This window comes from Salvelinus sp. IW2-2015, linkage group LG19, assembly GCF_002910315.2.
Source record: "Salvelinus sp. IW2-2015 linkage group LG19, ASM291031v2, whole genome shotgun sequence".
NCBI classification, from domain to species: Eukaryota; Metazoa; Chordata; class Actinopteri; order Salmoniformes; family Salmonidae; genus Salvelinus; species Salvelinus sp. IW2-2015.
In genome coordinates, this window is record NC_036859.1 from 4524815 (window position 1) to 4552461 (window position 27647).

Genomic DNA, 27647 nt, shown 5'->3' on the forward strand with positions numbered 1-27647 from the left:
TAGTTTAACAAGTGGATCACTTTACTCTTCACTCGCAGTCGCTTAGTATCCTAGGCCTACTCCCAAACCAGTCACTTAGTAGCCTAGGTCTACTCCCAACCAGTCACTTAGTAGCCTAGGCCTACTCTCTACCGGTCACTTAGTAGCCTAGGCCTACTCCCAACCAGTCGCTTAGTAGCCTAGGCCTCCTCCCAACCAGTCACTTAGTAGCGTAGGCCTACTCCCAACCAGTCACTTAGTAGCCTAGGCCTACTCCAACCAGTCACTTAGTAGCCTAGGCCTACTCCCAACCGGTCACTTAGTAGCCTAGGCCTACTCCCAACCAAAAGCCTGTGACTTCCCTGACTTGTCAGATAATCAATCAGTGATTTTGTTTTCATGGAATGCCAGTCTGTACAGTATAGGCTACTTGGTTAATGGTTTCTGGCTGGGCAAATCAGTGTTAGGGGGTATAGCTCATCTATTAGTTTGCTCTCTATCCCTGATCAGAAACATTTAGCATGCCATAATGTAGCCTAAATCACTGACAGAAACATTTAGCATGCAGTAATGTAGCCCAAATCACTAATCAGAAACATTTAGCATGCAGTAATGTAGCCCAAATCACTAATCAGAAACATTTAGCATTCAATAATGTAGCCTAAATCACTGATCAGAAACATTTAGCATGCAATAATGTAGCCTAAATCCACTGGATTTCAGAAGTTAACCCAGGCCCTGCAGCGCCTAGCTCCACTCCCATTCCCCAGGCGCTCTCATTTGTTGACTTCTGTAACCGTAAAAGCCTTGGTTTCATGCATGTTAACATTAGAAGCCTCCCTAAGTTTGTTTTCTTCACTTCTTTAGCACACTCCGCCATCCCGCCATCCCGGATGTCCTAGCCGTGTCGGAATCCTGGCTTAGGAAGGCCACCAAAAATCCTGAAACTTCCACCCCTAACTATAACATTTTCCAACAAGATAGAACTGCCAAAGGGGGTGGAGTTGCAATCTACTGCAGAGATTGACAGAACTTTGCAGGCTTACTTTCCAGGTCTGTGCCCAAACAATTCTAGCATCTACTTTTTTCAGAACCAAGTCTCTCACCATTGCCTCTTGTTATAGACCCCCTTCAGCCCCCAGCTGTGCCCTGGACACCATATGTGAATCGATTGCCCCCCATCTATCTTCAGAGTTCGTACTGTTAGGCGACCTAAACTGGGACACGCTTAACACCCCGGCCATCCTACAATCTAAACTAGATGCCCTCAATCTCACACAAATTATCAAGGAACCTACCAGGTACAACCCTAAATCCGTAACCATGGTCACCCTCTTAGATATCATCCTGATGAACTTGGCCTCTAAATACACCTCTGCTGTCTTCAACCAGGATCTCAATGATAATTGCCTCATTGCCTGTGTACGTAATGGGTCCTGAGGATAGGAAACATTGTCACCACCGATAAATCTATGATAATCGGTAATTTCAATAAGCATTTTTCTACAGCTGGCTAAACTTTCCACCTGGCTATCCCTACCCCGGCCAGCATCTCAGCACCCCCCCCCCCTCTCAGCTTATCCTTCACCCAAATCCAGACAGCTGATGTTCTGAAAGAGCTGCAAAAACTGGATCCCAAGAAATCAGCTGGGCTAGACAATCTGGACCCTAAAATTATCCGCATAAATTGTTGCCTATTCAACCTCTCTTTCGTATCGTGTGAGATCCCCAAAGATTGGATAGCTGCCGCGGTCATCCCCCTCTTCAAAGGGGGAGACACTCTAGACCCAAACGGTTATAGACCTATATCCTTCTAAAATCTTCGAAAGTCAAGTTAACAAACAGATCACCGACCATTTCGAATCCCACTCCACTATGCAATCTGGTTTCCGAGCCTGTCATGGGTGCACCTCAGCCACGCTCAAGGTCCTAAACGATATCATAACCACCATCGATAAAAGACAGTACTGTGCAGCCATCTTCATCGATCTGGCCAAGGCTTTCGACTCTGTCAATCACCACATTCTTATCGGCAGACTCAGTAGCCTTGCCTAGACAAATGACTGCCTCGCCTGGTTCAACAAATACTTCTCAGATAGAGTTCAGTGTGTCAAATCGGAGGGCCTGTTGTCCGGAACTCTGGCAGTCTCTATGGGGGTTCCACAGGGTTCAATTCTCAGTCCGACTCTTTTGTCTGTATACATCAATGATGTCGCTCTTGCTGCTGGTGATCCTCTGATCCACCTCTATGCAGACAACACCATTCTGTATACATCTGTACCTTCTTTGGACACTTTGCTAACAAACCTCCAAACGAGCTTCAATGCCATACAACACTCCTTCCGAGGCCTCTTACTGCTTTTAAATGCAAGTAAAACTAAGTGCATGCTCTTCAACATATTGCTGCCCGCACCCTCCCGCCCGACTAGCATCACTACTCTGGAAGGTTCTGACCTAGAATATGTGGACAACTACAAATACCTAGGTGTCTGGTTAGACAGTAATCTCTCCTTCCAGACCCACATTAAGCATCTCCAATCCAAAATTAAATCTAGAATCGGCTTCCTATTTTGCAACAAAGCCTCCTTCACTCATGCTGCCAAACATACCCTCGTAAAACTGACTATCCTACCGATCCTTGACTTCGGCGATGTAATTACCAAATAGCTTCCAACACTCTACTCAGAAAACTGGATGTAGTCTATCACAGTGCCATCCGTTTTGTCACCAAAGCCTCATATACTACCCACCACTGTGACCTGTATGCTCTCGTTGGCTGGCCCTCACTACATATTCGTCGCCAAACCCACTGGCTCCAGGTCACCTATAACTCTATGCTAAGTAAAGCCCCGCCTTATCTCAGCTCACTGGTCAACATAGCAACACCCACCCGTAGCACGCGCTCCAGCAGGTATATTTCACTGGTCACCCCCAAAGCCAACACTTCCTTTGGCCGCCTTTCCTTCCAGTTCTCTGCTGCCAATGACTGGAAAGAATTGCAAAAATCACTGAAGCTGGAGTCTTATGTCTCACTCTCTAACTTTAAGCATCAGCTGTCAGAGCAGCTTATCGATCACTGTACCTTTACACAGCCAATCTGTAAATAGCACACCTCATCCCCATATTGTTTTTTATCCTCTTGCTCTTTTGCACCCCAGTATCTCTACTTGCACATCATCATCTGCACATCTATCACTCCAGTGGCCGGGTGGTGCCAGAATAACAACCTATCCCTCAACGTAACCAAGACTAAGGAGACTATTGTGGACAAAAGGAAAAGGAGGACCGAGCACACCCCCATTCTCATTGACGGGGCTGTAGTGGAGCAGGTTGAGAGCTTCAAGTTCCTTGGTGTCCACATCAACAACAAACTAGAATGGTAAAAAAACACCAAGACAGTCGTGAAGAGGGCACGACAAAGCCTATTCCCCCTCAGGAAACTAAAAAGATTTGGCATGGGTCCCGAGATCCTCAAAAGGTTCTACAGCGCAACATCGAGAGCATCCTGACTGGTTGCATCACTGCCTGGTACGGCAACTGCTCGGCCTCTGACCGCAAGGCACTACAGAGGGTAGTGTGTACGGCCCAGTACATCACTGGGGCTAAGCTGCCTGCCATCCAGGACCTCTACACCAGGCGGTGTCAGAGGAAGGCCCTAAAAATTGTCAAAGACCCCAGCCACCCCAGTCATAGACTGTTCTCTCTACTACCGCTTGGCAAGCGGTACCGGAGTGCCAAGTCTAGGACAAAAAGGCTTCTCAACAGTTTTTACCCCCAAGCCATAAGACCTTGAACAGGTAATCAAATGGTAATCAAACTCTCTGTTTATCATATATGCATAGTCACGTTAACTATACATTCATGTACAAACTACCTCAATTGGGCCGACCAACCAATGCTCCCGCACATTGGCCTAATCGGGCTATCTGCACTGTGTCCCGCCACCCACCACCCGCCAACCCCTCTTTTTCGCTACTGCTACTCTCTGTTCATCATATATGCAATGTCACTTTAACCATATCTACATGTACATACTACCTTAATCAGCCTGACTAACCGGTGTCTGTATGTAGCCTCGCTACTTTTATAGCCTCGCTACTGTACATAGCCTGTCTTTTTACTGTTGTTTTATTTCTTTACCTCCCTATTGTTCACCTAATACCTTTTTTGCACTATTGGTTTGAGCCTAAAAGTAAGCATTTCACTGTAAGGTGTATTCAGCTCACGTGACAAATAAACTTTGATTTGATTTGAGTGTTAATGCTAAATTGTAATTATTTCTCCTCCATGGCCAATTTATTGCCTGACCTCCCTACTCTTCTACATTTACATACACTGCACATAGATGTTTTCTATTGTGTTATTGACTGTACGTTTGTTTATGTGTAACTCTGTTGTTGTTGGTGTCGCACTGCTTTGCTTTATCGTGGCCAGAGGTCGCAGTTGTAAATGAGAACTTGTTCTCAACTTGCCTACCTGGTTAAATAAAGGTGAAGAAAATTAAGTTGGGGTGTTGGGGTGTTGAGTTGGGGTGTTAACCCCAGTGTCCTGGTTAAATTCCCACTCTGGCCCTTTACCATCATGGCCACCTAATCATCCCCAGCTTCCAATTGGCTCCTTTCCCGTGTAACTATTCCGCAGGTCAACAAAAATAAACTAGGAGGTGGCTTTTCACACAGGTCTCCATATCTCTCTCTCCTCTCTCACTAACCCTCGGTTTCACCCTTTCCCTCCCTCTCTCCCCCAGTATGCCCAGTGACATAGCCATGACTCTGTTTTTCCCACTGATAGCAGCTGACTGACTGGAACCTCCCATCCCATGGCAGATACACTGGTGCCCAGCCACAGACCCATCACAATCACAACCTAGCCGACCTCAGAACATTACACACACAGATACCCAGCAACACGACACAGATTCAGCCCAACATCACAAGCCAAAATAAAGGTCAAAGATGACCCACACAGTCAGAGACAAGCTACTTCCTTCCTCTGACCGCCCATTCTGGATATTGGCATCTTTTCCTTGTCTCTTCCTTTCTCTCTTTTCTCTCTCCTTTCCCAAATCTGAGTATCATGGTCATCATCATTATAACGTGTATCTACCGAGACAGTTACAGTTGTGTTATTGGAGACCGTTTCAGATTCTAACTCAACTACTTGGCTAAACTGGGAAGAATAGACTAGGTTTTCAAAGAGATGTCAAGGCTAACATGAGTAGAGGATTAAGATACATCTTCTCTGGTACTTGCAGGCTGAATCAGCTTCTCTGACATGTGAATGAGGAAATGCGTTGGAACACACACACACACACACACACACACACACACACACACACACACACACACACACACACACACACACACACACACACACACACACACACCACACACACACAACACACCACCACACACACACACACACACACACACACACACACACACACACACACACACACACACACACACACACACACACACACACACACACACACACACACACACACGCACAGCTGCAGTTCTATGATATACTATTTATTCCACTGCGTGACCAAGTCACTACCCACTTTATTTTGAAAGTGTAAATACAGACAATTATTACTATGCATATTATCTTCTTTATAGTTTTTTACAATCACTTTTGCACTAATTTCGGAACCTTGATGTCATTTTTCAAAACTCTAGACTCAAAACTCACAACCAATGATCAAAATGCAAATTTTTAAAAACGCTAACACTTTTTCCAATTGCTTGGATACAATACACATAAAGATAAGACCATTTGTTCATTGAACTAAAATCACCTGTTCAAAATGACACAACTTAACATCAAAGTATTACCATTTCAAAATGCAATTCACACATTACATCTGAGATGACTGTATTCATTTCATTACAATGATCTAACTATCAATTGATACAACTGGTCAAAATGATAAGTAACTGTTGCATTACTCTTAATGCATAGTTTTATGGAAACTGACAAACAATATTCCATGTTTAGATCATGAAAGTTTCAGGATAACGAGATCCATTGACACCAATTACCGTGAACATGAACCAATTGGACTACATTATCTATGGATGTAATATTTTATCATCATTCTTTATCAGACACTGTTTCTATGGTCCCATGTACCACTTTTCAACCGTGTTTTCAGATTTTACATTACTGTACACTCACCGGCCACTTTATTAGGTACAACCTACTAACTTGGTAGGACCCTCTTTTGCCTCCACAACAGCCTGAATTATTTACGGTGTTGTACGTTAAGAGATGCCATTCTGTACACCACTGTTTTAAACAGCTGTTATTTGAGCATTTGTGGCCTTTCTGTTAGCTTGAGTGAGTCTGGACATTCTCCTCTGACCTCTCTAATTAACAAGGTGTTTTTAACCACAGAACTGCCGCTCACTGAATGTGTTTTGTTTATCGCACCATTCTCTGTAAACTCTAGAGACTGTAGTGCGTAAAAATCCCAGGAGGGCAGCTGTTTCTGAGATGCTGGAATCACCATGTGTGGCATCAACAATCATACCACGGTCAAAGTTGCTTAGATTACTCATCTTGCCTGTTCTAATGTTTGGTCGAACAACATCTAATACTCTACATATTGAGTTGCAGGCAGCCACATCATTCGCTGTTCGAATGTAACCGTCCTTGATGAGCTAAATCAGGTCTGTAGAGCTGATGGCATGACCTATGTCATTGTGTGGGATAATGTCAGGTTCCACCATGCTCAAATGGTGCAAGCATGGTTTCAGGCCCAACCACAATTTACCACCTTGTATTTACCCGCATACTCTCCTTTCCTTAACACGATTGAGGAATTTTTCTCCACATGGAGGTGGAAGGTATATGATAGGCACCCTCACGAACAAGCCACCCTTCTCCAGGCCATGGATGACGCATGCAATGACATCACGGCAGACCAGTGTCAGGCCTGGATTCACCCGAAGATTCTTCCCAAGATGTTTGGCTAATGAAAAGATCCATTGTGATGTGGATGAGAACCTGTGGCCAAATCCACAAGACAAGGTTGAGGGAAATACAGGACAGTAATCCATCCTTTGTTTTGCTTTTTACAGTAAGCCAGGTGAGGAACAGTCGACGTTTTACTGTAGTTTTTTTTCTTTTTTTGTAGCTAATTGTTTTTGCTTTGATTCAAAGAAACCTATGTTGTGATTTTATTGTATTTCATCAATACATTTCAGATTTTGTTCAATGATTCCACTGTGTCTGTAGTATTATCTCTACTAGTCCTTTTACAGTGATGTATTTACATGTAGTAGCATAATGAAACGTGTCACATATTTTGTACTACAATATTTAATGATTGTATGAACAACTACACAGTGAAACTATCGGTATCTTGTGTGTGGGTGATCTAAATGAATGTTCCTATGGTATTTCATGATAAATGAGTTATTTGAACCAATGTTTCTGCAAGTGCAAGGTTTCTTTAAAGATACGAATGCACAATGCAATGTTTTGAACATTGGACAGCCTGTGTTACAAGTGACGACCGTTTTGAGTTTTGTGTCCAGAGTTTTGAAAAATGACCACAAGGTTCTGAAATTAGTGCCAAAGTGATTGCAAAACAACGGTATTACTTCTGAATTGTTCCATGTCACTTCAACAAGCCATGACACCCACCATCTCAGATTGTTCTGAAATAATTTCTGTAGTTAGAAACAGATAAGATTAGCATTCCTGAAACGTTATTTTGTTGAAATATAATTTGATCTCGGATAAATTAAACAAATTGTTGCACCCAAATTGGCAATTTTAAGTAATAGGATTCAGATAATAGTCAATTAATATAGCACCCAACCTCCAATTTGTACCAAACTTCTTCCTACCAATGAGAAAGACATGAGTAATAGTTGTTTTGGTTCAAAAGTCACCCACAAGCCCTCCACACCCCACGCCAATCCCACCCTAACAACGAGAATACAGTATCAGTTTTCTACGATTTTAAAACAATCTTGAGATGGTGGATGTCTAGATTCTCTTTCTTGTGCTTTTTGACGTGGAATGACCATTATAGTACTTGCTATTTTTTGTTGACTCTGTTATTTTCATATTGTATTGATGAATGTACTGCGTTGTTGAGGGAGCTAGCACATAAGCATTTGGCTGCACCTTTCATACCCGCTGTAAACTATGTATGTGCTTTGATTTCGTGCGCCTGTCTGCCTATGTGTCTGTTTCTCACGTTGGTGTAGCCTACCCTCATATTTCACCACTTAAGACTCCACACAACCGGTCATCTTGAGGACAACAGACACGAAAAAAACWGAACCGTGACTAAATGTCGTAAAACAACAATCACAAAAACGTTTGATGACCGAACAAGTACAGTAGATGGAAGACTGGCAAGCCAGCCATTACTCTGAGGCACTGCTATACGGAGAGACATCCCATCTGTCCTGAAAGGTCAGTCAGTGTAGAGGAACAAGAGGATTCCCAATCAATAGAAACTCATTATCCGCCTTCAGAGAGAAATCACCACTCGCTATTCCCTGCCTGGCCACGATGCAGCGGACCACAATTTAATTAGGGATGACAATGATGCCATTGTGGTTTGATCAATCCAGAAAGACATTACAAAGCACTTACTACATGCCTTATTATCATCACATAGTCTGTGCCTACAGCTGTTCTATTTTTAGCACAAAGAATTGTTTATGGTGTGCTATTTATGGTTGATGGTCAAATTATATGATGCAGTGCTTTCATAAACTATTCAGACCCCTTCACTTTTTCCACATTTTGTTACATTACAGCCTTATTCTAAAATTGATTAAATGTTTTTTTGTTGGGACTAAGCAAAAACAGTTTTTTAGAAATGTTTGCTAATTTATTCAAAATAAAAAAACTAAATATCACATTTACATAAGTATTCAGACCATTTACTCAGCACTTTTTTGAAGCACCTTTGGCAGCGATAACAGCCTCGAGTCTTCTTGGGTATGACGCTACAAGCTTGGCACACCTGTATTTGCGGAGTTTCTCCCATTCTTCTCTGCAGATCCTCTATCAGGTTGAATGGGGAGCGTCGCTGCAGAGATATTTTCAGGTCTCTCCAGAGATGTTCGATCGGGTTCAAGTCCGGGCTCTGGCTGGGCCCCTCACGGATATTCAGACACTTGTCCCGAAGCCACTCCTGCGTTGTCTTGGTTGTGTGCTTAGGGTTGTTGTCTTGTTGGAAAGTGAACCTTTTCCCCAGTCTGAGGTCCTGAGCGCTCTGGAGCAGGTTTTCATCAAGGATCTCTCCGTTTTTTGCTCCGTTCATCAATGCCTCGATCCTGACAAGTCTCCCAATCCCTGCCGCTGAAAAACATCCAAACAGCATGATGATGCCACCACCATGCTTCACCGTAGTGATGGTGCCAGGTTTCCTCCAGACTTGATGCTTGGCATTCAGGCCAAAGAGGTCTGAGAGACTTTAGGTCTGATGGTCTGAGAGACTTTAGGTGCCTTTTGGCAAACTCCAAGTCGTCTGTCATGTGCCTTTTACTGAGGAGTGGCTTCTGTCTGGTCACTCTACCATAAAGGCCTGATTGTGGAGTGCTGCAGCGATGGTTGTCCTTCTGGAAGGTTCTCCTTTCTCCACAGAGGAACTAGAGCTCTGTCAGAGTGACCATCGGGTTCTTGGTCACCTCCCTGACCAAGACCCTTCTCCTCTGATTGCTCAGTTTGGCCGGGCGGCCAGCTCTAGGAAGAGTCTTGGTGGTTCCAAACTTCTTCCATTTAAGAATAATGGAGGCCACTGTGTTCTTGGGGACCTTCAATGCTGCAGACATTTTTTTTATACCCTYMCCCRGATCTGTGMCGCGACACAATCCCGTCTCTGAAAAAACCTAAGTCACTGTGAGGGCCTGTATGGTTTTTCCTCACCACACATGACCTAGCCTAAGCAGGAAAATCTCTGGGCCTTTACAGAGAGAACCCTTATAGTTGTGCCTTGGTTTTCATAGATCACTCCACTCCAACCCCTGAGCACTCCTCCTCCCTCCCCTTTCTACAGGCCAGATCAAACTAATCAAAACAGAGCGAGGAGGTGTGCCTGACCTAACCCAACACAGGAAGTGTTTGGGGCATCCAGAAATAGCGCTGAGTAGAAGAAGGCTGTTCCAGTGGTCTTCAGGGACTCTTTAGGAAGGCTGTTGACAGCTTTATACACCTCTTAACAAATTCCCTTACTACTTCTGTGTAATGAGGAAAAAAGGTCAGGGCAGAGGGGAGGGGAGGAGGAGAAACAARTGTGTGMGTGTTATGTGTGTGTGCATTTCTGTCTATGTGCATACGGGGTTGGAAAGTACTGTGTTGACATAGTATTTCATAAATGTGTGATTAGTGTGTTGTATGTATGGAAGTAGGGGAGAGTATAGGGATATTGTTATCCACGTCGGCACCAACAATGTTAGGATGAAACAGTCAAACGTCACCAAGAGCAACATAGCTTCAGCGTGTAAATCAGCTAGAAAGATGTATCGGCATCGAGTAATTGTCTCTGGCCCCCTCCCAGTTAGGGGGAGTGATGAGCTCTACAGGAGACTCAATCGCTGGTTGAAAACTGTTTTCTGCCCCTCCCAAAAGATAGAATTTGGAGATAATTGACCCTCTTTCTGGRACTCACCCACAAACAGGACCAAGCCTGGCCTGCTGAGGAGTGACGGACTCCATCCTAGCTGGAGGGGTGCTCTCATCTTATCTACCAACATAGACAGGGCTCTAACTCCTCTAGCTCCACAATGAAATAGGGTGCAGGCCAGGCAGCAGACTGTTAGCCAACCTGCCAGCTTAATGGAGTCTGCCAATAGCACAGTCAGTGTAGTCAGCTCAGCCATCCCCATTGAGACCGTGTCTGTGCCTCGATCGAGGTTGGGCAAAACTAAACATGGCAGTGTTCGCCTTAGCAATCTCACTAGAATAAAGACCTCCTCCATTCCTGTCATCATTGAAAGAGATTATGATATCTCACATCTCAAAATAGGGCTACTTAATGTTAGATCCCTCACTTCCAAGGCAGTTATAGTCAATGAACTAATCACTGATCATAATCTTGATTATGACATTATAACATTTAAGGTATCAAATTTCAATTTACAAAAAAAAGACTGCGTTTTCGTCTTTTGAGCTTCTAGTCATGAAATCTATGCAGCCTACTCAATCACTTTTTATAGCTACTGTTTACAGGCCTCCTGGGCCATATACAGCGTTCCTCACTGAGTTCTCTGAATTCCTATCGGACCTTGTAGTCATGGCAGATAATATTCAAATGTTTGGTGACTTTAATATTCACATGGAAAAGTCCACAGACCCACTCCAAAAGGCTTTCGGAGCCATGATCGACTCAGTGGGTTTTGTCCAACATGTCTCTGGACCTACTCACTGCCACAGTCATACTCTGGACCTAGTTTTGTTCCGTGGAATATATATTGTGGATCTTTAATGTTTTTCCTCATAATCCTGGACTATCGGACCACCATTTTATTACGTTTGCAATCGCAACAAATAGTCTGTTCAGATCCCAACCAAGGAGCATCAAAAGTCGTGCTATAAATTCTCGGACAACCCAAAGATCCCTAGATGCCCTTCCAGACTCCCTCAACCTACCCAAGGACGTCAGAGTACAAAAATCGGTTAACCACCTAACTGAGTAACTAAATTTAACCTTGCGTAATACCTTAGATGCAGTCGCACCCCTAAAAACAAAAAACATTTGTCATAAGAAACTAGCTCCCTGGTATACAGAAAATCCCCGAGCCCTGAAGCAAGCTTCCACAAAATTGGAACGGAAATGGCGCTACACCAACTGGAAGTCTCCCGACTAGCTTGGAAAGACAGTACCGTGCAGTATCGAAGAGCGCCTACTGCTGCTCGATCATCCTATTTTTCCAACTTAATTGAGGAGAATAAGAACAATAAAAAAAAAGTWATTTGATACTGTCGCAAAGCTAACTAAAAAGCAGCATTCCTCAAGAGAGAACGGCTTTCACTTCAGCAGTAATAAATTCATGAACTTCTTTGACGAAAAGATCATGATCATTTGAAAGTAAATTACGGACTCCTCTTTAAATCTGTGTATTTCTCCAAAGCTCAGTTGTCCTGAGTCTGCACAACACTGCCAGGACCTAGGATCAAGAGAGACACTTAAGTGTTTTAGTACTATATCTCCCAAAAAATTATATCTGAAAATAATCATGGCCTCTAAACCTTCAAGCTGCATACTGGATCCTATTCCAACTAAACTACTGAAAGATCTGCTTCCTGTGCTTGGCTCTCCTATGTTGAATATAATAAACGGCTCCCTATCTACCGGATGTSTACCAAACTCACTAAAAGTGGCAGTAATAAAGACTCTCTTGAAAAAGCCAAACCTTGACCTAGAAAATATTTAAAAAACTATCAGCCTAAATCGAATCTCCCATTCCTCTCAAAAAAAATTGAAAAAACTGTTGGGCTRCAACTTACTGCCTTCCCGAAGACAATGTATACGAAATGCTTCAGTCTGGTTTTAGACCCCATCATAGCACTAAGACTGCAGTCATGAAGGTGGTAAATTACCTTTAAATGGCATCAGACCAAGACTCTGCATCTGTCCTCGTGCTCCTAGACCTTATTGCTGCTTTTGATACCATCAATCACCACATTCTTTTGGAGAGATTGGAAACCCAAATTGGTCTACATGGACATGTTCTGGCCTGGTTTAGATCTTATCCTTCGGAATTATATCAGTTTGTCTCTGTGGATGGTTTGTCCTCTGACAAATCAACTGTAAATTTCGGTGTTCCTCAAGCTTCCGTTTTAGGACCACTATTGTTTTCACTATATATTTKACCTCTTGGCGATATCATTCGGAAACATTTCACTGCTATGCGGACGATACACAGCTGTACATTTCGATGAAACATGGTGAAGCCCCAAAATTGCCCTACCCTGGAAGCCTGTGTTTCAGACATAAGGAAGTGGATGGCGGCAAATGTTTTACTTTTAAACTCGGACAAAACAGAGATGCTTGTTCTAGGTCCCAAGAAACAAAGAGATCTTCTGATGGATCTGACAATTGATCTTGATGGTTGTACAGTATTCTCAAATAAAACTGTGAAGGACCTCGGCGTTACTCTGGACCATGATCTCTCTTTTGACGAACATATCAAGAATATTTCAAGGACAGCTTTTTTCCATCTTCGTAACATTGCAAAAATCTGAAACTTTCTGTCCAAAAACTATGCAGAAAAATGTATCCATGCGTTTGTCACTTCTAGATTAGACTACTGCAATGCTCTACTTTCCTGCTACCCGGATAAAGCACTAAATAAACTTCAGTTAGTGCTAAATACGGCTGCTAGAATCTTGACTAGAACCAAAAAATGTGATCATATTATTCCAGTGCTAGCCTCTCTACACTGGCTTCCTGTTAAGGCTAGGGCTGATTTCAGGGTTTTACTGCTAACCTACAAAGCATTACATGGGCTTGCTCCTATCTATCTTTCCGATTTGGTCCTGCTGTACATATCTACACGTATGCTATGGTCACAAGACACAGGCCTCCTTACTGCCCCTAGAATTTCTAAGCAAAGAGCTGGAGGCAGGGCTTTCTCCTATAGAGCTCAATTTTTATGGAATGGTCTGCCTATTCATGTGAGAGATGCAGACTCGGTCTCGACCTTAAAGTCTTTATTGAAGACTCATCTCTTCAGTAGGTCTTATGATTGGCCCAGGGGTGTGAAGGTGAACGGAAAGGCTCTGGAGCAACAAACTGCCCTTGCTGTCTCTGCCTGGCCGGTTCCCCTCTCTCCCCTGGGATTCTCTGCCTCTAACCCTATTACGGGGGCTGAGTCACTGGCTTACTGGTGCTCTTCCATGCCGTCCCTAGGAGGGGTGCGTCACTTGAGTGGGTTGAGTCACTGACGTGATCGTCCTGTCCGGGTTGGCGCCCCCCTCGGGTTCGTGCCGTGGTGGAGATCTTTTTGGGCTATACTCGGCCTTGTCTCAGGGTAGTAGGTTGTTGGTTTGAAGATATCCCTCCCTGACATTTAGTCCTGAGGTGCTGAGCTGTTGCACCCTCTACAATGACTGTGAATATTATTATTTGACCCTGCTGGTCATCTATGAACGTTTGAACATCTTGGCCATGTTCTGTTATAATCTCCACCCGGCACAGCCAGAAGAGGACTGGCCACCCCTCAGAGCCTGGTTCCTCTCTAGGTTTCTTCCTAGGTTCTGGCCTTTCTAGGGAGTTTTTCCTTGCCACCGTGCTTTTACATCTGCATTGCTCGCTGTTTGGGGTTTTAGGCTGGGTTTCTGTACAGCACTTTGTGACATCGGCTGATGTAAGAAGGGCTATATAAATAAATTTGATTGATTTACTCTCTCTCTTTCTAACCCCCCCCTCTCTCTCTCTCTCTTTCTAACCCTCTCTCTCTTTCTCCCTGTCTTTTTCTAACCCTCGCGCTCTCTCTATTTTGTCCAGTAGAGTGAATTCCCTGGGCCGGACCCTGCTGGCTAAACAGGTGTTACCAAAAGGACAGCCCTTCCAGGCAGGGCTCTGAATTAAAAATGTACATTTTTGCACTGGTATTCCTTACTTTAAAAAGTTAGGAGTACCACATCAAATTTAGTAAGACCAGAAAATACAATTTTGAAATCGATTGTGATACAGCCTATATTGGGCGTTTATGAAATTTAGCTACTTTTGAAGCACATGTTATGCTCTAGAAAGTAATATGTAACACTGTAAATATATTAGTTTATTATAAAAGTATTGCTGAGAGATAAGTGCTTTTTGAGGTCAGTTTGGTTCGATTACAAAAAAAGGATCAACATTTTTTGATAACGGTTTCGATAATTTGTTTAGACAGTTAAATGCACTATGCATTATGTGGTTGAATGCTGTAACACAGAATAAAACAATGAATAAACGTCCCATGATGGTAGTGACTGCCCATTACTGCTTATCACTTATTAACCATCATTTATTCACTTTACTTTACTTTAATAAAATATTTGTTTGTGATGACTTTATTATTTCATTCCAAGTCATCAGCTATTTTTGTAGTACTTCAAAGTAAATAAGGCATACTTTTATGACTGCTTTTCCCGGCTCACGAAGAGATCTTGTGTTCTCTCTTCTCTGAGTCTCCATGTATGCTCGCACAGACCGGACAAGTTTAAGTGTGCGCGCAATGGATTATGGTCATTGTAGGTAATTACCACGTTTTCTGCACTAAACTCATTGCTATGACCATTGATCTCCTGAAGAAGCTATACCGTTTCCTTTATTTCTGTACCCCCAAATGTTTGAATATACTGGTGAAGTTACCAGGCTGTTAGCTAACTATCCAATGAGGTAACACGACTGAACAAAGTGTAAACAAATGGTTAAGGACACGCAAGTATTTTTAGAATGGTCCACGACATGGTTTATGTGGTCCCAGCGATCCGCGGCTATAGGAAGATCAAAATGTTGCTCCGGTAATATGGGTCAGATCTTTTGACCTGGTTGGTCTAGAAGCAAGCCTCACTCGCCGTAGTAATGGTGCAACCATGACGCTAATGAATCTGCACTCACTTGTTTCACCAAGGCACTCGGAAACAACGGTACAGCCAAGCCGTATAATTACAGCAACAAACAAGAAATGTCATTGTCACACAGTGCTCCCAAAATAAAACGTCTGGTCACACAGCAAAATATTTCATTGCATAGTCGACCAAAATTGGTCGCACTTTAGAGCCCTGCTTCCAGGTCTTGAGAAGAGGAGGAAGGAAGAGGAGAGGGGGAGATGAGGAAGGGAGGGGTGGGAAGCAACACGGTCAAGGAGGAGAAGAGGACGGGTAGCTAGTTGTGAATGGCCAGAGGTGTCTTCTTAACTTCGAGAAAACCTCTTCTCTCCTTTCCAATCCGGTGAGGTGTTTGCTTTCCACGATGGTTTCAACAGGATCAACGAGGAGCAAGTAAGCCTTACTGAGGAGAAAGGAAAAGCCTCAGAGGTCTTCAATATCATACAAACAAACACACACACAAACCAGCCTAGCTCATATGGAAAAATTGGATCTGATAATGTACATATAGACATTGGTGAGTCATTTATGAGGTAAATAGAAACAAGTAGAAGTTCTCAGGTGAAAAGGGCTCTAAAAACGGACAACATCATGTCTCTCTGTCTGCGTGCATGTGTGTGCATGTGTTTGTGTGTGCACATGTGCACATATGTATGTGTGTCACATTCCTGCCCTGGGGTGACAGTTACCAACAGCCCTGAAGCCCCCCTGTGATGTCGGAAGTAGAGAGCATTCTGGGAGGAGAGAGACAGATCTTCAGGAATTTCACAGCCAGCCAAGTAGCTACCCCTGGGGCATCAGAGGACAGATAGCAGTGAGAGGAGTGAAGCACCCTGGGAGAGTGGAGAGAGTGCTGCTGGGTGATGGGTGATGAAAATATGATATTTCCACAACCATCATTCACACTCTGAAAGGAACTATTTCCCACACAGTAATGGAGCTTCCCGGACTCCTGCTTAATTCAGCAGTCTTGAGATTAGGCAATACATGAGAGAGGAAATGGAGAAGCATATTGTTTGGGACAAAGGCGTGAGTATGGGTCCCGTTGTAACTGTACTACAACGGTTATCTAGTTATACTGTACTGTACATGGATTGAGGTTGTGAATTGAAGGGTTTACATCACAATTACTTGAACCGCGTTGTCATCAACACTGTCATAAACGCTAGCCAAGTAGAAAGTCAAGTAGAAATCGTTGCTACAAACCTGTGTGCCAAAAGTGCTCGGAACGGACACAGCGATTGAGCAACCAGTTAATGGGAATAGGCAAGAGCCCAAGCATGGTGACACATACAGTGGGGAGAACAAGTATTTGATACACTGCCGATTTTGCAGGTTTTCCTACTTACAAAGCATGTAGAGGTCTGTAATTTTTATCGTAGGTACACTTCAACTGTGAGAGACGGGAATCCAGAAAAAATCCAGAAAATCACATTGTATGATTTTTAAGTAATTAATTTGCATTTTATTGCATGACATAAGTATTTGATACATCAGAAAAGCAGAACTTAATATTTGGTACAGAAACCTTGTTTTGCAATTACAGAGATCAGTACATTTCCTGTAGTTCTGACCAGGTTTGCACACACTGCAGCAGGGATTGGGCCCACTCCTCCATACAGACCTCCAGGTCCTTCAGGTTTCGGGGCTGTCGCTGGGCAATACGGACTTTCAGCTCCCTCCAAAGATTTTTCTATTGGGTTCAGGTCTGGAGACTGGCTAGACCACTCCAGGACCTTGAGATGCTTCTTACAGAGCCACTCCTTAGTTGCCTGGCTGTTGTGTTTTGGGTCGTTGTCATGCTGGAAGAGACCCAGCCACGACCCATCTTCAATGCTCTATTGAGGAAGGAGGTTGTTGGCCAAGATCTTGCGATACATGGCCCCATCCATCCTCCCTCAATACGGTGCAGTCGTCCTGTCCCCTTTGCAGAAAAGTATCCCCAAAGAATGATGTTCCACCTCCATGCTTCACGGTTGGAGGGTGTTCTTGGGGTTGTACTCATCCTTCTTCTTCCTCCAAACACAGCGAGTGGAGTTTAGACCAAAAAGCTCTATTTTTGTCTCATCAGACCACATGACCTTCTCCCATCCTCCTCTGGATCATCCAGATGGTCGATTGGCAAACTTCAGACGGGCCTGGACATGCGCTGGCTTGATCAAAGGGACCTTGTGTGCGCTGCAGGATTTTAATCCATGACGGCGTAGTGTTTTACTAATGGTTTCTTTTGAGACTGTGGTCTCAGCTCTTTCAGGTCATTGACCAGGTCCTGCCGTGTAGTTCTGGGCTGATCCCTCACCTTTCTCATGATCATTTGATGCCCACGAGGTGAGATCTTGCATGGAGCCCCAGACCGAGGGTGATTGACCGTCACTTGAACTTCTTCCATTTTCTAATAATTGCGCTAACAGTTGTTGCCTTCTCACCGAAGCTGCTTGCCTATTGTCCTGTAGCCATCCCAGCCGTGTGCAGGTCTACAATTTTATATCCCTGATGTCCTTACCACAGCTCTCTGGTCTTGGCCATTGTGGAGAGGTTGGAGTCTGTTTGATTGAGTGTGTGGGACAGGTGTCTTTTATACAGTAACGAGTTCAAACAGGTGCAGTTAATACAGGTAATAAGTGGAGAACAGGAGGGCGTCTTAAGAAAAAACTAACAGGTCTGTGAGAGCCGGAATTCTTACTGGTTGGTAGGTGATCAAATACTTAAGTCATGCAATAAAATGCAAATTAATTACTTAAAAATCATACAATGTGATTTTCTGGGATTTTTGGTTAGATTCCGTCTCTCACAGTTGAAGTGTACCTATGATAAAAATTACAGAACTCTACATGCTTTGTAAGTAGGAAAACCTGCAAAATCGGCAGTGTATCAAATACTTGTTCTCCCCACTGTAGGATAACCAATCAATCTCAAGTGCCGAGGGGTTAACTGTGACCTGATGGGACCTGGATGACATCACCATGGCCCCCTTGTGAGCTCTGACCCCTATTCTGACCACGTCAATAGTCTAGAAATGGAATCATAGTTCTAACCACGGAATGGGAATTTATACCACAAATTCTTTGGTTCTCACAGACAACCCAGCATAATGTTGCAGGATCATCACACGCTAACAACACAGTACTGTGTGAAAGAATGGTCTGGGCTGGACTGGCTGGCTGGGTAGATAAGAAATTAGTTAAGGAAATAAATCCCATGTGGTAATCTAGCTGGTCATTAGGAGAGGAAGAGACCCAATCATGACATGGTCTCAATGGGTCGAAAGACAAATTAGTGGAACAAATTTCCGAATATACACTACCGGTCAAATGTTTAAGAACACCTACTCATTCAAGGGTTTTCTTTATTTTTACTATTTTCTACATTGTAGAATAACAGTGAAGACATCCAAACTATGAAATAACACATATGGAATCATGTAGTAACCCTAACAGTGTTAAAAAAATATATTCTTCAGCTAGCCACCCTTTGCCTTGATGACATGGCATTCTCTCAACCAGCTTCACCTGGAATGCTTTTCCAACAGTCTTTAAGGAGTTCCCACTTATGCTGAACACTTGTTGGCTGCTTCTCCTTCACTCTGCAGTCTGACTCATCCCAAACCATCTCAATTTGATTAAGGGCGGGGGATTGTGGAGGCCAGGTCATCTGATGCAGCACTCCATCACCCTCCTTCTTGGTAAAATAGATCGTACACAGCCTGGAGGTGTGTTGGGTCATTGTCCTGTTTAAAAACAAATKATTGTCCCCAAAAAGCCCAAACCAGATGGGATGGCGTATCACTGCAGAATGCTGCGGTAGCCATGCTGGTTAAGTGTGCCTTGAAATCTAAATAAATCACAGACAGTGTCACCAGCAAAGCACCCCCACACCATAACACCACCTCCTCCATGCGTTACGGTGGGAAATAAACATGCAGAGATCATCCGTTCACCCACACCGCGTCTCACAAAGATATGGCGGTTGGAACCAAAAATCTCAAATTTGGACTCATCTGACCAAAGGACACATTTCTACCGGTCTAATGTCCATTGCTTGTGTTTCTTGGCCCAAGCAAGTCTCTTCTTATTATTGGTGTCCCTTAGTAGTGGTTTCTTTGCAGCAATTTGACCACGAAGGCCTGATTCACACAGTCTCCTCTGAACAGTTGATGTTGAGATGTGTCTGTTACTTGAACTCTGTGAAGCATTCATTTGGGCAGCAATTTCTGAGGATGGTAACTCTAATGAACTTATCCTCTGCAGCAGAGGTAACTCTGGCTCTTCCATTCCTGTGGCAGTCCTCATGAGTGCCAGTTTCATCATAGCACTTGATGGTTTTTCCGACTGCACTTGAAGAAACTTTAAAAGTTATTGAAATTTTCCATATTTGACAGAGCATGTCTTAAAGTAATGATGGACTGTCATTTCTCTTTGCTTATTTTAGCTCTTGCCATAATATGAACTTGATATTTACCAAATAGGGCTATCTACTGTATACCACCCTATCTTGTCACAACGCAACTGGCTCAAACGCATTAAGAAGGAAAGAAATTCCACAAATGTAACATTTAAGAAGGCACACCTGTTCATTGAAATGCATTGCAGGTGACTACCTCATGAAGCTGGTTGAGAGAACGCCAATATTTATATTTGAAAAAGCTCATATAAAATAAATGTGGATTGTTTAACACTGTTTTGGTTACGACACAATTCCATGTGTGTTATTTCATAGTTTTGATGTCGTCACTATTATTCTACAAGGTAGAAAATAGTCTAAATAAATAAAAACCACTGAATGAGTAGGAGTTCTAAAACCTTTGACCGGTAGAGTATACACTCTATTCTCTCTCTCTCCCTACTCCCTTTTCCCATGTCCTTGAACTTAATCCCTGGCGCATGGGAAGAATTTCCAGAGTTTTTGTAACAAATAAAAGAGAAGGTTATTGATATTTTAGCTGACATGGTTGTGTACTATGGGCTTACCCAACCTCACTGTGTGAGAGAGCTCTATTAATGCCATCATAAATAACATTCTCACACCCTGTCACCTCTACTTCCCCCTGTAGGGTGGTTGAGAGTGAGCGAATGGGTGAGGGCACTAGAACAGTCTGCAGCATCCGGCCTCACCCTACTAGAATCTGAAGTCAAATGTCTACTGTTCGCTGATATCATGGCTCTCTCTCCTTGGTGAGGATCAAGGGTGCCAGATAAACTGGCAATGGCTGAGAGATAGCCAGACCCCCTCTCTCTCCCACAGGAGAGGAGAGGGGTGGAGTTGGGCCGGTTTTATGACCTAACAGCCTGTCATACATTTCAGAGAGAACTTTCTCTTTCTTGATCTCTAGTTTGGGAGAATGGAATGTCTGGGTGTTACAGAAGAGTGGTCAACCAAAACGTCAACATCTAACGATGAACACTGGGACAATTTATTTCAACATCCGAATGTTGGGAMCGATGAGAGATGGAATATGGAAAATGCTTATCTATTTTGTGATGCMATTAAAATTGGTAGAAAGACTGTTATAACAGAAATACCATAACTTAGGAAGGAAACACATTCTCGCTGTAGTTCCCACCAGGTATGATGTTAATACAATATGAAGAACGGTGAAACTATTTTTGAAAAAATTAAAATTTCATTTTAGCCTTCTAAATGAGAATCGTATTTCATGCAAACTTGTGCCCAGTCAGTAGCCACGCCCAAGTGAGCTCGTGTCAGTTCGTGTCAACATGACGGAACGCCCTCCAAGGCCATAGTGCTTAAAATGACTCGCTAACGAAATTGACAGTAGACCAGAGAACGTGAGGCCATGGCCCACACGTTGAAATGATTAATACTACAAGACTAGACAGCGTGGAACGGTGGCTACAYGGCTGAAAATGGGAAGACCCTCTGAAACTCTCAACCCGAGTGAAGAAGGTAAAGACTAGACCAGAACATTCAGTCTGCAGCTGTGAATGTAAAGTAGTTTAGGACATTTGACCAAAGACGAAGGGGAAGAACAGATCCCTCTGAACACCGTGTGGTACACCTGAAGTATCTATATTAACGAACACTCCAACACTAAAGATGCCTAAAACTACGGACATTGTGACCTCTGGTGAACAACCAGAGACTTACATCGAACCACTCCCGATAGACAAATCGAGTGGTTTCAACAGAGACGACAGAGAACGACATCTACGCGTAAATATACATAGCATTTCTAATCCGAATGAGCGGTCGTTAGGGTGTTAAGTATTCTGGTTACGGTGAGCGTAGTTTCCAAATGTATGTACGATACGTTGACTCTCTTTATCTCTCCCTCTCCTACCTACCCCYCCCTTCCCATTGTGTAACMAAACAGTCATGCTTTTGTTAGTCCACTAGGGACCTATTTTCATTGTAGTACGTTAGTAATCGACAACCTATACCATGTGTGTGTGTGTTTATGTATTTCTGTGTGATTATTTAGTTAGTTAGTAAATAAATGATTAAGCCAATTTGTGTATTGCTGATTAATCAGATAGGTTAGGGTTCGTTCTGATATCCAATAATTATGTGACGCTCAGAATGAGACTGATGAGGTAATAATTAATATATGACTGTTATTGATGTAAGATATATTTATATATCTTTAGCGTTTAAGCCGGGAGATAGTAACTCGGTAAACAACTTTTCCCGGTGGTGCCCCAAATTCCTAATGAGATAATTGTTACATGATTAATTTAATTTAATAACAATTAAACATAGTAGGTAATTATTTGATAAACAATAGTCATCACATTAATGATAGTCACGTCATCTGGTGCTTCTGTCCCCAACCAAGGAGGGCCTACAGCAGCATCTAGATCTTCTGCACAGATTCTGTCAGACCTGGGGCCCTGACAGTGAATCTCAGTAAGACAAATATAATGGTGTTCAAAAATAGGTCCAATTGCCACAAAGCTATGAACGATCTGAGAGACAAGGCAAGAAGGACCTCCTAATCTACGCCATCAAAAGGAACATAGAATTCCAATTAGGATCTGGCAAAAAAATTATTGAATCAATTATAGAACCCATTGTGCTCACCAACCAATAATTCACTAAATGTGACAGACACCAAATTAAGACTACAGAATTTGACAAAAACGTCCTCTGTGTGCAATGTAAAACAACAAATAATGCATGCAGAACAGAATTAAGATTAGGGCTGACCCCATTTAGTCGACTGGTCGATTGTTTGGTTGATAGGCTGTTGGTCGCGCCTGTCTGAGTGGACTGATCCACTGTGGAGGCCGTGGGGATGGCACAGTCCATCAGTCTAAGACGTGCTACTGAAATTGTATATGGTTATACTATGTAAGAACAACGGTGCAACACAAATAAAAATTACATTATTTTATAACAAATGCACTTTCTCCCACGTTGGATAGTGGTCGCTGTCTACAGTTCTGAAACACATCAGTGCTCTGGTGAATTGGCGCTTTTTCTTAGACCATGTTGCTATGTGCATAATAGTAAAGTTAACCAGCATATTGGTGTTGAGAACAATGCGGCGGAGGCAGCAGCAGAGTTAGGAGAGGAGAAAACAACGTTTGCCTTAATTGTCTAAGAAAAGTGAGGAGAGAAGCAAGCCCAACTTAATTAGGTCTGTAATCAATAGTCTAACTGTTAAATGTGCCTGGCTTTATAAATCATCCATATCTACAGAAGTAAGACAGATCCTGCTTCTGTTGCCTGTTTGAGTGTTTGTTTTAATAGCCTACTGATCCCGTGAGCACCAAGCTTCAAGCAACAATTTCACAAACGTGTCTATTTTTAATCTTTTCCATACTGTAATAAAGGCTGTCCACTTCTATTTTTAATCTTTTCCATACTGTAATAAAGGCTGTCCACTTCTATTTTTAATCTTTTCCATGCTGTAATAAAGGCTGTCCACTTCTATTTTTAATCTTTTCCATACTGTAAATAAGGCTGCACTTCTATTTTTAATCTTTTCCATACTGTAATAAAGGCTGCACTTCTATTTGTAAACTTTTCCATACTGTAATAAGGCTGTCCACTTCTATTTGTATCTTTTCCATACTGTAATAAAGCTGCACTTCTATTTTTTAATCTTTTCCATACTGTAATAAAGGCTGTCCACTTCTATTTGTTAATCTTTTTCCATACTGTAATAAAGGCTGTCCACTTCTATTTTTAATCTTTTCCATACTGTAATAAAGGCTACACTTTTCTATTTTTAATCTTTTCCATACTGTAATAAAGGCTGTCCACTTCTATTTCATTAGACCAGCCTCTCTGGTATTCTTTTATCATTCATTTGTGTTGTTACACTGTTCCAAATTGTCCGGGAAAAATCATATTTATAATAAAATAATAACCCTTGTTTTCCCTTGATCTCCTTATTATTATTATGATCATCCTTATATAATAAGTAATATCATTAGTAGGCTTATTACAGCAATTCTTGTATAACCACCATCGAGCTGTAGAGCATTTGAGTCTTTGCTTTAATAAAGGCTTTACAAGAAGAAAAAAATTGTTACAACAGACTCTCTGGAACACTTATCATTATCTAGTGTTGTTTACATTCTTCCAAATGGTCAGAAACAGCTATATTGTAAACTAACAGACCTGTTTGGCACGCACAATATGCACACAGTGCTTGCTCCATACCTTATTTTTCTTGATTTCCAGTATTTTCCACAACTAGTCACATTTATTCCACACATCTGACTTCCCCTTTACCTCCTGAGCGACCAGTAAACATTCCCCCGCTTTGAGTTTATTGTCACGTCTTCTGCATACATTTTTCTGTCACGTGTTACGGTGTTCAGTTTGTTTTAACCAATTTATGATATAGCATATCATAACCAAATTATGATATGCTATAGGTCAGGCCCTATTGTTCACGTGCGATGTGATGCATACGTGTATCACGTAAAAAGAGAGCAAGGGCTGAGGGAATAGGGAATGTTTTTCCTAAACAAATTAGAGATTTTGGTAACGTAACTTTTTAGTCAGAAATGGCTGTAATTATGTGTCAGTTTCAGCAACATAGAGAGTGCGATACGCACTGTTGATGTTCTGTGGTGGTCGCTGCAGTAGGGAGGAGAGAGAGACAGCGGGTGCTAATCAAAGTCACTCGCTGTCTTTTATTTAACACAGCACAGCAACTCAGAGCCAGGCCCGGCACAATCAAATCAATTACATGACACATGTATGCATCGAGTCATTTGTGTATCTTAATTATTTCATCAAACAGTTCGCTTAAAAAAATCTGACAAGCTCAGTGCATATAGTTGATTTGATTAAAACACAAATGATGTGTCTATATATGGAAAAACACACTTTTAGCCTTGCTATTGAGAAAGGCCGCCGTAGGCAGACCTGGCTCTCAAGAGAAGACAGGCTATGTGCACGCTGCCCACAAAATGAGATGGAAACTGAGCTGCACTTCCGAACCTCCTGCCAAATGTATGACCATATTATAGACACATATCTCTCTGATTACCCAAATCCACAAATATTTTGAAAACAAAACCAATTTTGATCAAATCACATATCTATTGGGTGAAATACCACGGTGTGCCAACAGAGCAGCACGATGTGTGACCTGTTGCCACAAGAAAAGGGCAACCAGTGAAGCACAAACACCATTGTAAATACAACCCATATTTATCTGTCTATTTATTTTCCCCTTTGTACTTCAACGATTTGCACAATGTTATAACACTGTACATAGCCATAATATAACATTTGAAATGTCTCTATTNTGTTATAACACTGTACATAGCCATAATATAACATTTGAAATGTCTCTATTCTTTTGAAACTTTTGTGAGTGTAATGTTTACGGTTAATTTCTGATTGTTTATTTAACTTTGGTTTATAATCTATTTCACTTGCTCTGGTAATGTAAACATGTTTCCCATGCCAATAAAGACCTTTGAATTGATTTTAATTGAGATTGAGAGAGACGGCGAGAGAGAGAGATGATAAAAATTCTGAATGGGGAGGGGGYACTAACAACAAGTTCACGGCTACTACGTGTAAAATGTCACGTCTCACACTCCACTGATCACAACCGGGTAAAAATCTCTTTCCAGCAGCTTTCAACTTGCTGAAGCCCTTTTGCATTGTGGGTCACAGGTTCCCATGGTGCTTCTGGGACAGACGGAAGCTTGCCTACAAAGCTATCATGTTTATTTATCATCACCTGAGGTAGGATTACACASACTAACTCACCGTGTGAAAGTGGCTTGATGGATGTACTCTGACCTGCCACACATGAACGACTTTAGCTGAGAAGACACACTGGTGTTGCTCAAAACAGCAATACGCCACTGTGTCAATGGTCACCGCACAAACATTGGATCACAGTACACACCTGTAGGCTACAGTAAAATAAGCAGAGGTGTGTGAACATGTCTTTGCAAAAGTGTCATGTAATTTAACCTGGTGGCCGCCCACTAGGCACAGATTTAAATTCAACGTCTATTCCACATTGGTTCAACTTCATTTCATTGAAATGACGTGGAAACAACGTTGATTCAACCAGTGTGTGCCCAGAGGGGTATTTGCATTTGTGATGAGTTGATCTGGCCCAATAACTGTGTATATATACATATACATATATACATTTTGTATAAACATGACATTAGGACTAGGAGGACCACATACTGTAGCTTGTGGTTCAGGGCGTGMAGTGCAGAATGCTCACACCGCTCTTGAGTCTTGCCATATGCCCCACATAAATTGCAGAGTAGCCTATCCTCGTGTAACGGACAGGGTGAACGAAAAAACAGTGTACTACAGGTGTAGGTTAGTTTGGGCACATAATACCTGACGCCAAATAGTTATATGTATCCTCTATAAGTTAGCGCTATAACTAGACGGATACATTCACACACGAAAGCACCGGTAGTAAAATTGGCCAGTGTTCCAAGTAAAATGACCAAAAAAATGATATAAAAGAAATGTTGTGTTTCACCCAAAACCAATTTCCAATTTCKAAACAAACATAAGAAACAGGGCAAATTACACTTCTCGTATTAGGTAACAGAAGTGACGGGCCACCACTCACCAGCTGAATCGAGCAGAGAAAGATGAGCGTGCATCGTCCGCTGCAGCACCCCATTGTGTCAAAAACCAAATAGCACTCGAGAAACCGCAAGAAAATGTCCTTAGAACGGTCCACACTGGGTCACTGGATATCCGAATACCTTTAAATACAAAGAATGGCTTCAAGCTCGGTCCACTTTGAAAACTGCGTAGGTAAGCTGCAGGCTCCGGCATCCCATGCTTTTTCTGTCCCCCAATGATTGCTTTGTGTATGAAAGGGGTGGCTTGGGTTGATTCTACCGCTAGCTTTCGAGTTGAGTAGTTGGATTTCACGCCGGTGCGTGTGCATGTGTGTGTGTGTAGAGTATAAGAAGGGGGAGGTGGAAGGGGCTAGTTGAGGGCGTCAACAAACTAACGGTGCCCTGTGGMACTAATCTGTGTTCTCACCTGGTCCCTTTTCCAGAGTTTAAAACACAATTTTCAATCATTGGAACTATTTTCATAACCTGTTGAATTGAGTACACAATTATGCCAAATATGTTGTATATTTTTTACATATAACCTACTACTTAACATTTGAAGAGCGGGATATTTTGCTTGAATCTTTTAACGATTTGTTTAGAAAAATCATTATAAATTCTGGTATGGGTCAAACCTAAAAGTAAAGTTATAAGCAGTGTCGCCTACTGAATTGCACCTCTCTCATGAGAGGAACTGAGAGATGAGACCAAAACCTTGATGACGGAACTTAGGCGCCACAMTCTGGTCATTTGACGCAATTACACACTCACCAACAGCGCTATGAACGCCTTCCATCCTCTTCATGTATTTSTTCTGATGAGCTCTCATAAAATAGTAGCCTATTGTGCCTTGTCTTATTCATCTTATTCTGTATTTTAAAGAAACTGCTGACTATTTACCAAATGTGTATAGGGTTAAACTCATGTGGGTTGATAAACAACTGACAAGTCACCCCACCCGAAAGGTAAACGCAATCAAATGCTTCATAAAATATTCAGTGATGAATGAAGCTATATACGTCCACTAGTAGAATACTAAGTGGTAATAGACTGTATGAC

General features: G+C 42.4%; 1 protein-coding gene across 2 annotated transcripts in view; it reads right to left on the reverse strand.

Annotated features, from left to right (window-relative positions):
* LOC111979665 (sodium/potassium-transporting ATPase subunit beta-1-interacting protein 3-like) overlaps positions 1-26910 on the reverse strand; it is a 118043-nt gene extending 91133 nt beyond the window's left edge. For both annotated transcript variants that reach the window (XM_070448766.1, XM_024010284.2), the window contains exon 1: positions 26591-26910. In XM_070448766.1, the coding sequence (XP_070304867.1) occupies positions 26591-26644 (54 nt within the window). In that variant the 5' untranslated portion in view covers positions 26645-26910. The remainder of the gene's footprint in view (positions 1-26590) is intronic.
* Between the last annotated feature and the right edge of the window lie 737 nt (positions 26911-27647).